General features: G+C 37.5%; 2 protein-coding genes across 6 annotated transcripts in view; one reads left to right on the top strand and one right to left on the bottom strand.

The window, feature by feature from the left end:
* The first annotated feature begins 317 nt into the window (after positions 1 to 317).
* Positions 318 to 2,918, top strand: LOC129195097 (fatty acid-binding protein, intestinal-like). The gene is made up of 4 exons (XM_054800829.1): positions 318 to 484; positions 2,085 to 2,257; positions 2,355 to 2,462; positions 2,535 to 2,918. Exons 1-4 carry the CDS (start codon positions 403 to 405, stop codon positions 2,583 to 2,585), a joined length of 414 nt encoding a protein of 137 aa, XP_054656804.1. The 5' UTR covers positions 318 to 402; the 3' UTR covers positions 2,586 to 2,918.
* A 3,334-nt stretch (positions 2,919 to 6,252) lies between these two features.
* LOC129195096 (RNA-binding protein with multiple splicing-like) overlaps positions 6,253 to 15,777 on the bottom strand; it is a 44,574-nt gene continuing 35,049 nt past the window's right edge. For 4 of the 5 annotated variants that reach the window (XM_054800828.1, XM_054800826.1, XM_054800823.1 and 1 more), the window contains 2 exons: positions 9,303 to 9,420; positions 6,253 to 8,078 (listed from right to left, as the gene is read on the bottom strand). In XM_054800828.1, the coding sequence (XP_054656803.1) occupies positions 9,384 to 9,420 (37 nt within the window). In that variant the 3' untranslated portion in view covers positions 6,253 to 8,078; positions 9,303 to 9,383. Of the gene's footprint in view, positions 8,140 to 9,302; positions 9,421 to 15,777 lie in introns of all 5 variants that reach the window. The other variant, XM_054800827.1, reaches the window with a different exon arrangement.

Here is a 15,777-nt window from a genome sequence, read left to right as displayed (position 1 = left end):
CAGGCAAGACTTCCTCAAACTCCAAGGACGGCCAATGGAATTTTTGTAATAATTTGCATGAGCGTGGGATAGCGACACATTTCTATGCAGGTCACAAACACAGGGTGACATGGGGGCTGTGGTGGGGGCCTCAGTTGACTGACTGCCTACACCCCCAGCCCCCAACCCCATGGGCCCCCACCCCCTGCACCAAAGAGCCCACCCTTGTTCTGTCTTTTCTCCCTTTGGAGGAGAACAGTGGCTCAGTGTTTGGCGAAAGGGGGGAGTCAACCCGACTGGCCCTCTGGTTATTTATCAGCGTATCCTGGACGGGTCGGGCCACATCAGGAGATAATGGTGGGGGGGCGTCTGAGGGTGGGCGGCAGTATATAAATTGGAACTCAATGGACAGTCCCACGGTCTATGACAACACAAGACATGGCGTTCAATGGAACCTGGAAGGTGGACCGCAGCGAGAACTATGACAAGTTCATGGAGCAAATGGGTGAGTCCTGTGTCCTGGTACTACGTTTGAAAGTTTTCATATAAGAAAAAACCTTCAAGGAAGACTCGGGGTACTGTAAGGACCCCATTGGTACATTAGCAGCGAGTGTGGGACTGAAACGGAGTACCAATGAACCATCTATGGAACTTTTTGTCTACGGAAAAAAAGACTTAAGGGTGACATTGTACCTTAATGGAAGGAAATGGAGTAGCAACAAATCATCTATGGATGTTTTTGTCTCAGGAAATAAGAAATAAGGGCGACAGTAGTGTTTCAGGGACAGAAACAGAGTACAAATAAACCGTCTAAGGACTTTTAAAGATTTAAAATGGCTTCTTGGCACTTGCCATTGATGGACAATTGACCAAGGACCTTGGCTCAATTTATAAAAACTTTTCCTAATATTATTTGCATTTTTTTGTTGGATGGAACAACTTAATTCTGGTCAGATTACAGCTTTTTCTCAAATTATTTATAACTTTTCCCTCGTAATAGTACAGCTTTTTCTTGTTGTTTGTAATGACTTAATTGTCTTAACATTAACGTTTTTTCCCTCAGAATATTACGACTTTGTTCGTGCAACTTTACATTATTTTATTATTGTAACTTTTTTTTTTTCCTGTAATATTGCAATTTTGTCTTGAAAACAAAATTCTCATTTTCTCAGCCTCGCTTCTCTCCACCTCACCGACACCAGCAAGTGCACGTCCTTTATCATTTCTGGATATAAAATACGTCACACTCACTTGAAAGCATTGGTCTGAAAGCAGAAGTGGCGAACAAATCCTTTCCCGGGCTGACTTATATATAAAACAGATATATCAACTAATTTATCTGTTTATGTAACTCACACACAACATGGCTGCCTCATTTGTTCATGTTGGAATAGGATCAGTTAAGTGCTGCGCTGTTCATGTGATGTTGCATTGAAGAGCACCGGTAACTTTGAGTGTTAGGGAATACGCTTTCAGACATCAACCAATCAGAGGACGGAAACATGCTGCCGTCTCTGTGAGCCAGCTAGCCGTCCTTGTGAGGTGAATCTGAAATCTTTGCTAATACAAGTGTTTAAGTCACATGGACCAGCACTCATAAAGAGATTACATTGACATGGCAACAAATAGAAGCTAAAAACTGATTGGACAAAAATAAATAAATACGACAGACACGTACTGGAAGCAGTGCAGCCAAGAGACCCGCTACAAAAGAAGATAATAGACTGTTGGGAATAAATTCATAGAATTTAATAGAACATATATAGTTGAATTTTGTTGTAGTTGTTAATGTAAGTTAGTGTTTAGCCGCGAATATCAAGCCTCATTTTCATGTTGAACTGAATTAAACTTTGACTTGTGACACATTAATATCTACATATTAATGTGTTCAATCACTTTAAACCACTAATAGTAGTCGGTGGTGGTGTTCTTATATTTTTTTGGTTAAAAAAAGTGTAGCTTGGAGCCGAAGAGGGACTGTGGCACTGCTACCAATACCCAACCCTATGTATCCATTAATGTAGCTAGCTAAGGGAATCCTAACTTTTAACACAAAACAGACCACAAATTAAGTGTGATATTTTTCCTCCCATCAAAAAAAAAAGGCATCAACGTGATGAAGCGCAAGCTGGCCGAGCACGACAACCTGAAGATCACCATTGAACAGAAGGGTGACGACTTCCACATCAAAGAATCCAGCACGTTCCGCACTAAAGACATCGACTTCACCCTGGGGACGCCATTCGACTACAGCCTGGCTGACGGCACTGACGTCTCAGTAAGCACGAGTATACAGTAATTACAGCATACACTGTATGATCGCATATGTACAACGTTGAAAAATGACATTTTTGAATGGAAATGTCCACCATCAGGGCACATGGCAGATGGATGGAGACATGCTAAAGGGTAAATTTACCAGGAAAGACAACACCAAGGTGCTAACCACCACCAGGTCTCTCGTGGACGGAGAATTAGTGCAGGTCAGTATGAATTGATATAAAAAGCATTTTACTTTCCGTACAGCAATGACCCATTTTGTGTTTTTCCTGCAGACTTACAGCTATGAAGGCGTTGATGCCAAGAGAATTTTCCAGAAGCAGTAATTTTTATCTTGATATATATATATATATATATATATGTAGAAAGAGAGAGAGCAATAAATAACACTAGATTAATAATTCCTATGTTCCAGTCATTCATAGGGTAACACTGGATTTTTGCACTAATTCATTTAATAAAAGTGACAATAAAAGTGATTTTTTCATAGTGTGTCTGGTGTCACGTGGTCCGATTGTGACATGTCCAACATAATGGACAATGGCCGAAAAGGAATGCTGGGAATAATGGTGGACAATGATGCATTCAATGCCAATTGGAAGACCCGGGAGTGTAACTGCATCTTCTGTCCACAAGGGGACATTTTTAGTATTGTTTTGGGCCCACCTTTTTTGGATATTATTTAAATGTACAAAAATAATTTAAGATTTTTTTTTTTTAAACAAATGAGTTCCTTTTTTAACAATGTACATTTATATATATATACAGTATAGTATATTTTTTGTAATTATATGTAATAACACCATTTGTTCACAAGAGGGCAGCTTGATTCTATTTGTAACTGTTTTGAGGACCTTTTCTGTGTATTATTTTTATTAGTATTATTATTGTAGACACTATTGAATATTATATTAATCCACATTTAGAGTGTTTTTTTCTCATAATTTGTGCGTGTCAAAGGGAGTAATAGTAATAATGTTATTACTGGTTTGGGCCCCACCTTTTTATTTGATTAAATTATTATTATTATTATTTAAAACACAGTTTTTCTTTATAGACCTTACGATCTATTCAATGCCGTGAGAGTGCAGATACCCGGACGAATGACAATATTCACAGGCGCGTTATTCTTTTTCTTTTTTATTCTTTTAAAATAATTCTAATCTGTCATGTGGGATCATTTTAAATCATAGAAATGCGTGTTTTAATTACTATAAGAATTCCATGTATTTTCTGTTGTGTTTGCCGGTATGCTAGTTCTATTAGGTAACAATGATTAGAAATGCATCATAGCACAGTCATATTTAATTGTTTAACACCATTCTGAAAACGCTCCAAAATATTCTACATCTACAGTATTATATAAATATTAGAGAGGGTGAAACACTGCACATATTAAAAATCACACCATACAATGACATGATAAAAAACTGAATACATTAATATTTATTATATACAAATGATGTATTACTTTATTACATAAATAATCCAAATAATTAACAAAAGTTATTTTGATTGATTTTAGACATACAATGGTTACCAGTGAATACATAACTAAAATGGCCGCCTCTGTGTATCGATCTGTGATGTGACGAGCAGTATGTTCATGGTGTTGTGTCCATGGTGTGCGTGAGTGTGTGTGTGAGTGTGTGTGTGTGTGTGTGTGTGTGTGTGTGTGTGTTTGACCGAGTCAAGAGGAAGAAGCGTCGTCCTCGTCTATCCTTTGTCAATGACACGAAGACGCCTCCGCCTCCACCGAGAAATAAGACATGTCATAGGAGGAAGTCATGGAGATGACCATATAAGGACATTTTACTTTTGCCGTGTTTCCATTGATTACGGAATTTAGTTAGATTACAGTCATACGGTACAATTAACGTGCTAGGCACAAGTCAGTCCGAGGACTGGTCAGCAGAGAACTGTCACTTTCACAATTGAACCAATAATGTGCCGTACGTATGCGTCGTATGTCGGTACCTTAGTAGCACTGATCGTGTTGTAAGTTACACTAGTTACACTGCTAGTTTCTTAGTTTACATCCTGTTTACATCCAAAGTAGGGTATGCGTACCGCCAGGGGTACGCCAATTGTAATAGGGGGTGCGTGAATGAAAATGAAAAACAATTAGCACTTAACACTCAAAATTACTAGCGTGCCTGAACGCCTCACGGCGTAAGGAGAACGGAGCAGAAAGGAGACGCAGCACCACGGTGTTCATTGCTCTGAATGCATCATATGAGCAAATAAGTAAATTTGATGATTTCGTGCATTAAAAGTGTTTCGTCTTGAAGAGTTCATTTACATTCGCGTTCCAATCCCCGCACGGCGCAGTGGTGAAAACTTGTTACTGTGAAAATCCTCGAAAAATAGGCTTGGTTGTAAGTATTTTTGTGCTTTGGATACTGCTTTTACATGATTGTTAAACTTTCCCCTTCAATTTGGTGTTGTTATTGTAGTGGACAAAAAAAATGAAGCTCAAATTCAACCCATTTAAATGGCACCCCAAAACCAGACTGGAATAAAAGATACATCGGATGTTCAATTATTTTTCGGGTTGTTTCCTTAGCCTTCTGATGCACATACGGGTGAGTGTCCAGCGTTGGCTGCGGTTTGACTGATGCTGCACCGTGAGACTTGGAAACTCACCGTCCTCCGTCAAGTGTTTGCTTTTCAAATGTTTTTCATTTGATATCACTCTCACAAATGACAATTCGACACATCAGACATGTTTGTCGGGGACGCTTCTCCAAGACGTTAGAGCAAGACGCTCTAAAGGCAAAAGGCAAAAGGCTGCAATAATACAAGCCAGAGGTGATCAGCTTTTGCGATCGCTGTTGAAAGGCATTTATCGACATATTCCAATTACAAGCTATTGCATGGAAATCGTCCGATAGTGATCGGTTGCCGATCGATCTGAACGTTCCTAATAACTGGCTAAATGAACTAAAGTACTAATATAAGACATTAAGATGATCCATTCAGGTTGTGATATGTAGTGTTCTACACTGGTCACTGGTCAGTAATGTTCGTGAAACATACAAGCGTCAGACGTCATCGCCGGAACAATAGGCTTTTATTGCAGGTTTGAATGATCTCACAACAGGCACAATAATAATAACATAATAATAACGATCATCATAACACGGGCTACTGTTGTGGTCGTAACCGATGCCAAGCTAAAATCCAACTCTGAACCCCTGACCCCACTTCCTGTCCTCCACACATCTGGAACACATTTACTGCAACACACACGAGCACAAATCTTATTTATGTCTATTTATGTTATTTCATTTAAAGAGGTCTCTAATAATGTTAACAGCCGAATTTAGAAGGTCTTATGCTTAACTACAAGAATATTGTATTCATAAAGAAGCAATCCGACTTTGCGGGAAATCACCGCGATAAACGAGGGATTACTGTATACCGATGTTCCACTGTATTTTTAACGTAAGCCTAACAAGAGACAGACACTGACAACCAAATACTGTACCGTTTTTTTTAAAACAAGGTTACACGTACAATTTTGGTGAGCTGATGTTTCAACTCGCCAGTTCCGTCAACAACACTAAAAAAAAACTCTGCACAATTTACTTGTTATTCAGACAAACCTAAAACAAAAACAAAACCAAAATGCTACATTTGGAGAAAACTGTGACACACTATTACGGGATGTAGTCTCAATCAGAGGACCATGCCACCGAACACTACTAAGCCAAAAAAAGTTTTCTTGCCGCGGAATATGTTGTTGATATACAGTATTAGACACATTTTTTTATAATAAATAAAAAAAAATTCTACTTTTTATTTTAGGATGATTAAAATTATTATAATAAATTTTTGAAAATACATTAAGTAAAAAAAAAAAAAGCAAAACAAAAAAACAACGCATCACCTCCAGAGATGCACCAAAGATACAGTTTTCACCTGCAACAAAGAATGAGAAAACACACAACCTCTACATACACAAAAAAACGGCAAAAGAAAAAACATCACTGAGGATCTTGTCGATCTTTAATGGCAAACGGTCTCAGTTAACATTTCCATAAAAACATGTTTTTCTGGTTTTAAAAACAAAAACACTTCATTGAATCTCCTTACAGCGGCTAAATAAAACACACACACATACACAAACACGCACACACGCACGCACGCGCGCACATACACAAACACATGCACATGCACCATAAAATGCACCCACTTTGAATACAGCAACAAGGAAAAGTCATCATAATTTTTTGTTGTTTTTTTTTTTTGCGGTACCATATGGCAGCCAAAATAGAAAAAAAAAAGGACCGTTGTATTTCACAGTGAATGATACAGTATTTATATATCATACATACAGTAGTCACAGCTAGAAAATGAATATACAATAATACAATACATTGAATAAGAATAATAATAGAATGCTTGGCTTCTTCATTAATCTTCTTAAAAACAACACCCTTAATAATAATAAAAACACACACACACACACACACACTTTATAAATACTTGTTCTAATAAAGTTGATGCTTCAACCCAACCCCAAAATAAGAATAAATTCTAATGAAATCAAAAATAATGTGCATATTGTCCATATTCATTACAGACTAGTCTGAAAGAGATTAAGGTTGCAGAGAAAAGGCAGAGAATAATAGAATGAGTCAACATTTTACAGGATTAAAGTTGTCATACTGCGAGAAAAAAAACTGTTAAATGACAGTATTTTTTCATAATATTTCTCCTTGTACTGTTTAGACTTTTTTTCTGGTAGCATTTCACCTTTTTTTTTCTGGAAACAAACCTTTTTCATAACATTCAACTTTATTGTCATGTTCTTGTCATGTATGACTTTTTTGCAGTAATCTTACAACTTGATTCTCCTTACAAGTTTAATCTTGTACCATTGTGACTTTTTTTCTCGTAATTTGCTTTTCATCGTGACCTTAACACGTAGCGACCGGCCTATAAATAAATCAGGACGATTGTTTAGCTACTGGAGGCCAACATTACACATTTTGGCGTTAAAAGGAGCTGAGATTGTCATCACTTTTTTTGTAACTCAATAACATTTTCTCCCCATAATTTGCTTCCCATCATGGCCGTCGAGGATATGATCAGTCACTGGGCTAATTATAAATTGGGAAGATTGTTTAGCGATCAGAACTGAACATTTTTTAATTGTTACAGCAGACGTAGCAAACAAATAAAAAGTTCTCTTTTCATCTTCCATTGATTATTATGTACATTTTAATAGTAAAAAAAAATCTTTTGGCTGCCTAGAGATAGACAAAAGAGTCGGAGTGACAGTAAAAAAAAAAAAAGGCGTCAAGAGATCGAATCATCACAAATAAAATGCTTTTGGTGTGTTGCTGTTTGCTAATTATAGCATGCAGTCTCAATAGAGGGTGGGGGCTTTAATGTAACTATGACGAGAAAACAGCACACCAAGAGGACGGCTTTGGTATTGCACTCTCATGGGCAAAGAAAAAGACGTATTTTAATGTATTTAGCCAAACAATGCTGAGCTTTAAATGCACACTCCAGCCCAACGCTTAGATTACAAAAATACCTTTCTGGAAAATATCTCCAAATGTACAACGTTGGCTTTTTTTTTTTTTGCAAAGTCATGCTCCAACATGTACTAACATGAATAAGTATATTATAGTAGTAGTAGTAATAATAATAATAATAGCCACCAGGAGGCGCTTTATTCACACTTCCAATGCATAAACCTTTCACAAAGGGAGGTGTATCTTAAAAAAAAAGAAAAGAGTTAGGAGGTGGTGGGTTCTCGATGTGTGATGGAGGCGGGGGTCTGCTATGTCCTCAGAGGCTGCCTGCCAGAGACACAAAGAGACGGGGGGTGGGGGGCTGTGAGGTTGCTATGGTGACTGAACACTAATGAAAACACAAAGGAGGGGGGGCAGATCGCCACAGTGAGGGGTGACACAAACACCCATCAAAGCAAAAATACTGTACAGTCCAAGCTCTGTTGTCTTGGTTTGTTTAAACAGAAGCAGCCAGGGTCAAAACATCAGACAAGCGTCATCATACAATAACACGCTAGCGTTCTTCAGCCATACGAGCGTAAAAAGAAATTAAACACGGTCAGTATTAAAGAAAACAATAACACATTCCACCACTCTTCAACTTAATTCTCACACTATTTTTTGACTTTTCTCTTGTAATATTAATTAATTTTTGTAATATTATGTTAGATTCTTAAGCCATTCCATTTGATCCAAATACTACAACTCTCTTCTTGTTTTTCCTTTTTTTCCTTGGAATGTTATGAGTTTTTCGTGTAACATTTCCACTTTAATCTTAGAATTTTACAACCTATTTACTACTCGTTACAACTTTTTTCTATGATAATTATCTCTATTATAACTTCTGGAATGGTACACTGGCATTCTCGTGCCATTATGACTTCATCTTCATACCACCACAACTTATTTTCTCTTAATATTACTACTATTTCATGTAACAACAGGACTTTATTCGTATATTACAACTTAACTGTTGTACTATTACGACTTATTTCTCATAATATTACAACAAAATGCTGTTATGACATTTTTTTTTTCTTAAATTTTTGTAATATTGCAAATATACTATTTTCTTGTAATATAATTATTTGCACGTAATATCACAACTTAATTTTGATTCAACTACAACTTTTTCTTTAATCTTCTTTTTATTCTTGTGACCCTACAACTTGCCTGGCCTGACTTGCGACTGGATCACACCGAGGTCTTGGAGTTCAACATTTGATGTTGTCTGGGTGCATTTTTAGGCAAAATTTGGTCAAAATCCAAAATAGAAGCTTTACCACCTTTTTGCACAGGCCAATGTGACAGACAATTATTATTGTCTATTATTGATGACAAAGGACCCTTAAGAAGTAGTCCTGCTGCGTGCTATGTAGTGTTATGCTGCCTCCCACAAGCCAAGTGAAAGCAGCCAGAGGGCAGCGAGAAGAGAAGAGGAGGTGAAGGTGTGATGTTTACACCTTCGGTTGCTGTCTGTCGCCATCAATGAGCAATAACATCGACACTTACCGACGGTTGGCTGCTCGTGAAGCCCAGCGTCAGTCCTCCTAGCTTCTAAGCGGACCAGAGAGGTCCAGTCGGCAACGCCCGTCACAGCCGGCCGAGGCCACCATCACACATCAGGAACCTGAGGAGACATCTCATCTTGTCATATACAGAATGTGTGAAGCAGCAAACACACCAATATACAGATGGAACACAATGATGATCATTTCTTTTTTAATTTCATTTAAATTTTTACATTTTCAATTTTACAGCTTTTTCCATAGTATTATGACTTTATACTAAAAACTAAACAAAAGTTGTAATGTTGCAAGACAAAAGTTTAACTGTTTTTTAAAAAAGCCATAGTTGTACGAGAGTTAAGTCATAATAGTACGTGAAAAAAGCCAGAAAGATAAAACTGCAAAGGTACGAGAATAAAGTCGCAACATTATGAGAAAAAAGTAGCAATGCCATACGATGTAAACAAAGTTGTAAAATTGTAAGAAAAAAGTCGTGAGAAGACAGTGGTATACTACATCATGAGGAAAAAAATAGCAATATGAGAAGAATAAAATCAGACAGGCAATATTACAAGAGCAAAAAGTAATGATTAGGGCTGTCAAATGATTACAAATGTAATAAAAATTAATCCGTTTTCAAATTAATCATAATTAATCACCATGCTGTAAAATATGCTGTATTTTATGAAGAGAAAGATAAATGACAGGACAGGATTGTATATATGTGTATGTATTAACAGCTCCAAATCAAATGAAAATTCAAATCAAGCTAAAAGATAGCACACGTCTGAAAACTAGTCTCTTTAATAGTAGCATTTGAATCACACTCTAAAACTTAAAAAACTTACTCATAACTTATTCGACGTACGCCAGCGTATTGGCCAAATTTTTCATACGTTGGCGTAAGCTGGCTAAATCGTCAAGGTGTGACAGGGCCCTAACAAAATTAATCTGTTTTCAAATTAGTCATAATTAATTTGCCACTATGTGCAAAATATGAAATGAAAATTCAAAAGAAAGCCAAAAGATAGAACGCTCTTTAATAGTAGCATTTGAATCACACTCTAACCGCTTTATTATGAGCCATGAAGTTCACAGACCCCACGTAACTACAGTTGAATTAATGTGTACTGTACTGTAGTGTACTGTATTGTCTGGGATTTCCAAGCATTCTTAAATGCAGCAAATTGTACTTTCACAGTAAAAGTTACGTTAGTGAGAGATAAGAATATCCACTTACTGTTTTTCTTTGTCTTTCTGTTCGTTTACACCACACATTTGCACATATTACACGTTATTGTGATTTTTGGAGTGTTGTTCCCAGGACGAGATGACGACACGTTTGTGAGTTATGCAGTGTTGGAATTGCACTGCTGTTGATGTGTTCAGGTCAGAATAAAGTTATTAAATAGTGTCAGACTGTGTGTGACTGTGTGGGGATGCTAAACTGTGCCTCCGTTTGTTGTCATAACAGAGAGGCGGGGCTTGCCATAATGCGTATGTGTTAATTAAGCTAAAAAATGTAACGTAATTAATGAAATAAATTAGTTGTTAATGCACTATTTTTGACAATTGTAATTTTTACGAGAAAAAAAGCAGAATGATAGTATTACAATAAAAAGGCAGTAGTTTGACTTTTTCCTCATAATATAGTGACTTTATTCTTGAAAATATATAATATTTCTTAAATATTATATTATTTATGATAACAATAATATTAGTTAAAATAACTTCTTTGTTACAATATCACAACTTTATTCCCATTATTCTGGGAGTGTGGTCAATAACAGTATTAAATAACGATGTTTCTCCCATAACACTACCACAACAAAGCTATCCCAAAAATAGAAATTGTGTTTTGGACAAGGAAAGATTATTTTCCTCTGCTGACGCGACACGGCTGGCCTAACTAATGTCCCGTTGCGCGCTCAATCAAGGATGAGCGAATGGATGCGCTCTCCTTAGCTTAGCGCCCTAATTTGTTCTGCCTGAGACGCTCCCCCAAGGTTAAAGATCGGGTTGATCATTGAACACGTCGGAGCGGGTTTGCCAACGGTTTAGCGATTCGCCGGCTTAATGTGTGACATCCGAGAACGGGAAGCCAGGCGCATAACGTGAGATAGGTAAACAAGTCCTGTTAGAGAATGTGGGAGGTGATTTGTTATCTCGTCAATGAGTGCTACGTTTTTTTTGGCTTTATGTTTTGTGAGAATCATTTTTTGTCCCCTCAGAAGAATGAACTTGGAAGCTGTGAAACTACAATCGATAAATAGACAGAAGGTAAAATGATGGTGCAGTCTCAAATAGGGTTAATCGCCAATAGATTCTTGAGAATTCTGCCGTCAGCCATGTTTTTTTTGTTTACTTTAGGCTCATTGAGGTCAGACATCAAAAGTAAAGAGTTTTGTAAATTAGAACTTTAGTTGCAGAACATTCCAACTTTATATCTTTTTCTCATACTGTCAAGAATGCTTTTTCTCACAGCACTCTGACTTTTTTCATAATATTGTGACATTTTTTGTAATATCACAACTTTATTCATATATATATACTGTACATACACTGTGCTGTATCATATATACTGTACATACTGCATATATAACAACTTTTTTTCATAACATGACTTTATTCGAATACGATTTACACTTTATTCTCACACATTCAGACTTTTTCCCCCATTATAATATCACAACTTCTTTTGCGTACTATTAATGCCTTTCTTTGATACCACTTTATTCGTGTGCACCTTTTTATTATTACAACAAAACAAAAGTGCAAATCCCCCGCTTGGTCGACTCCCTATGTTTGCACCAGGCGCCAAGCATACTGTCACACTCCCTGCATGGACAGGAAGAAATACCAGCAGACCCTTCAGCAGTGCGTGGGTGGTGCTAGCATGTCGGCTAACATCTATAAAGCTGTTGATTGATTCAAGTTATGCTTTGAGCCTCCTTTTTTTTTTTTTTGTAAGGGAGTACTCAGGGGTGGTTCTTGCAGCACATCCAGTAATTGCTCTGCTATCAAACCAGAAAGAACTCATTTGGCCCTGTGGATATTAGCCCCTCACTGAAACAATAACATTCCCTCATCTGCCTCACAGTGGGGCCCAAAAAAGGGGCAGCAGGGAGGCTAAGACATCTAGTACTCACAGTAACAACAGACTTTGCTGTCACTATCATTAATAAGGTCACAGACGAATATAATTTTTGTGTTAATCTATTTCTCATAGCAGTTGGATTTTTTCCCCTCATACCATTAGTCCTTTTATCTCCTAACATAACTTATTTGTTCTATCACGACTTTGCTCACGTGCAGTAAACTGTAATTAACAGATTCATTAATTAACTTAATTCATGCACATTAACTTTTTATGATTATACTTTTTGTGATCATACAAGCAGTCCTCATTTTTCAACGTTCACTTCCCTTTTGTTCATTTTAGTACATTTTTAGTAAACCTTTAAACTATAACCTCCATTATGTGTGCCAGCGTGTGGCCACGCATCAAAGAAAAGGAAAGTGAAAGTGAAAAATTCAGTGAAATTAAACACCGATCCAAGTCGCTCAAACGCCGCAACCATCTTTAAGGATAAAGATGTTATTTTTTAACATGCGGGAGGATGTCCTCCCGTGAAATGAACAGTGATAACTGTTACAGCGGTACAGCGGTCTCATTATTGAAACTTCCTCCTCCCAATAAGCCTCTCTCACCCTCCCTTGCACATCTACCTGTGTGCCGACCACAGGAATAAAAGTATTTAGTTTTTTATTAATGTTTCATTTAATTATTGGATTTAATCTGTTTAATATTGTATTTTATATGTCCTTCATGTATTCTATGTACAGTTTGAGGGTTTAGGTATAATTTAGGCATAAATTACGACTTACACTAAAGATCAAATTGCAGTCATATTAATGGACCTTGTTGATAGACCAAGAAACTCCTGTTTTCATCATATGATGAGTTTTTTCTCCTAACATCACAACTTTTTTCTAATAACATTGTATTACTACTTTAATATTACAATTTTCTTGTAATATTACTATTTCATGCGCCTGACATTACAACTTTGTTTCATATCACAACTTTGTTCTGGTGCCATTACAAGTTTTTTTTGTGTAATATTCCAACTATTTTCTCATGATAGCAAGATTTTATTCATGTATCACCACTACTTTTTTCTTGCAATAATACAACTTTTTTCTTATAATATTACTAGTTTAATCATCTGACATAATTTAATTTGCGTACAATTTTGAGTTTTAAAAAAATAATATCACTACTTCATATTCACACAACTTTAATGTCATACTGCACTGACTTTTCTCATAATATTACAATAATTTGCTTGTAATATCACAACTTTATCCTCATACCATTCAAAGTCCACCTTCTCCATCATGACCCTCACTGCTAAAACGGTACAGTGCCTTGCAAAAGTATTAATTCCATCCTTCCATCCTTTCATTTTCTATGCCGCTTACCCTCACTAGGGTTGCGGGTATGCTGGAGACTATCCTAGCTGACTTCGGGCGTACACCCTGGACTGGTCGCCAGTCAATCGCAGGGCACATATAGACAAACAACCATTCACACTCACATTCATACCTACGGACAATTTAGAGTCGGCAATTAACCTCACTTGGAATGTGGTAGGAAACCGGAGTACCGGGAGAAAACCAGCGCACGCACGGGCAGAACATACAAACTCCACACAGAAATGCCCAACGGAGATTCTAACCCAGATCTTTCCTGATCTCTTGACTGTGTGGCCAACATGCTAACAATTCGGCCACGGTGCGGCCCTAGTATTAATTCCCCCCAGATATTTTAGATTTTTATTGCTTTTGATAAATGAATTCATGGTTAATGTAATTGGGCTTTTTTGACAATTGTTTGAAAACAATATTTCATATTTAATGTCAGTCAAATAGTCAGTGAAAACAGGTTTTGAAATATTGGTGTAAATTAATTACAACTATACAGTCATGGAAAAAAATATGAGACCACCCTTGTTTCTTCAGTTTATGGATCCATTTTAATGCCTGGTGCAACTACAGTAAAGATATATTTGTTTGGACAAATATAATGATGATAACAAATATAGCTCATGAGAGTTTAATGTTGTCTTGCTGGAAAATAAATCTTCTTCCAAGGCATAGTTCTCTTGCAGGTTGAAAGAGATTATCATCCAGGATTTACCGATATTCTTCTGCATTCATGTTCCCCTCAACCTTGGCAGACCATCCAGGACGAGCTGCTGAGAATCATCCCCACATCATGCCATGCTTCACGGTGGAAATGTTGGGTTTGTGGTGATGAGTGTGACCAAAAAGAGTTCCTCTTCATTTAAGCAAATTCCAAGTAAGATTTCATGTGAAGTCCGGGTCACTGAAGCTCTTAACTCCAACAGAGTGGTCATAGGCGTCTTGGTGGCCTCGCTCACCAGTCTTCTTCTTACCGCATCACTTATTTTGTGAGGATGGCCAGCTCTTGGTAGATTTAGATGATTTAGATTTAAATATCATACCCTTCCATTATTTAATTAAGGATTTAACTTAACTCCATGGGATGCCGAGTGAGTTGGAAATCTTCTTCTCCTGCTCTAGACTTTTCTATTACATCTTCTCTTGAGTTGCTTGGAGTTTTATTTTGTCTTTGTGTTGCAATTGCAGCAAGGATGTTATGAACCAGAGACTGGACCTCCCATACACGTGTTCTTATAGTACAATCACTTGACACACATTTCATTAACTGCGACATTGCAGGCATCATCTAGCTGGATCTCTGCTGAATTAGTTCAGTCACTTTAAAGGGGGTGAATATTTATGCACTATTCTACATTATATATGTTTAATTGACACCAGTTTGTAAAAATCAGTTTTCACTTTGAAATTAAAGGAGCTTTTTTTCCACATTCTTGTCAAAAAAGCCAAATTACATTGAACATGATTTAATTGATAAAAGCAATTGAAGGCTGAAATATCCAAGGGGGTGAATACTTTTGCAAGGCGCTGTGCTAAATGCCATGCTAGCACAGAAAGCAGTTCCTGTACAGGTGCCTGTACGTGATGCACCCACCCCCACCCACAGCACCCGTTGAGGAGGTCGAGGCTAGTCTTCTTCCTCACAAGCTGAATTGTATTTGGCATGCCTGCTGCACAGGCAGAGGCTTGTGGATGCAGAGACAAGCTAATAGTGGACATTAATGCTTAGTGAAGTGAAGGGGAAAGGTAATCCGGATTTTCCATTTGACAACACATGACGGGGGATGGGTGGCGGTGGAGGTGGGGGGGCGGCATTGTGTGTATGCATGCGCTTCTTTCCCATGCGTGCTATGTCGTCTGGACGCTAGCCCCAAGGCCTTACAAAACCAATGGTTTCTGCTCAGCTCTGACCAGCTGGGGCCACCCCTTCTAATAAGGAAGCGGAACCCCCCCCTGCACTCCCACCTACCACTGTTGACATATAACACACA

The sequence above is a fragment of the Dunckerocampus dactyliophorus genome, chromosome 15, assembly GCF_027744805.1.
Source record: "Dunckerocampus dactyliophorus isolate RoL2022-P2 chromosome 15, RoL_Ddac_1.1, whole genome shotgun sequence".
Taxonomy (NCBI): Eukaryota; Metazoa; Chordata; class Actinopteri; order Syngnathiformes; family Syngnathidae; genus Dunckerocampus; species Dunckerocampus dactyliophorus.
This window is presented reverse-complemented; position numbering and strand designations above follow the sequence as displayed.

Coding starts and splice junctions, on each gene's coding strand:
- LOC129195097 (XM_054800829.1), top strand. CDS start 403: ATGACAACACAAGACATGGCGTTCAATGGAACCTGGAAGGTGGACCGC. Junction 485..2,084: donor CAAGTTCATGGAGCAAATGG/GTGAGTCCTGTG, acceptor CAAAAAAAAAAG/GCATCAACGTGATGAAGCGC. Junction 2,258..2,354: donor CTGACGGCACTGACGTCTCA/GTAAGCACGAGT, acceptor GTCCACCATCAG/GGCACATGGCAGATGGATGG.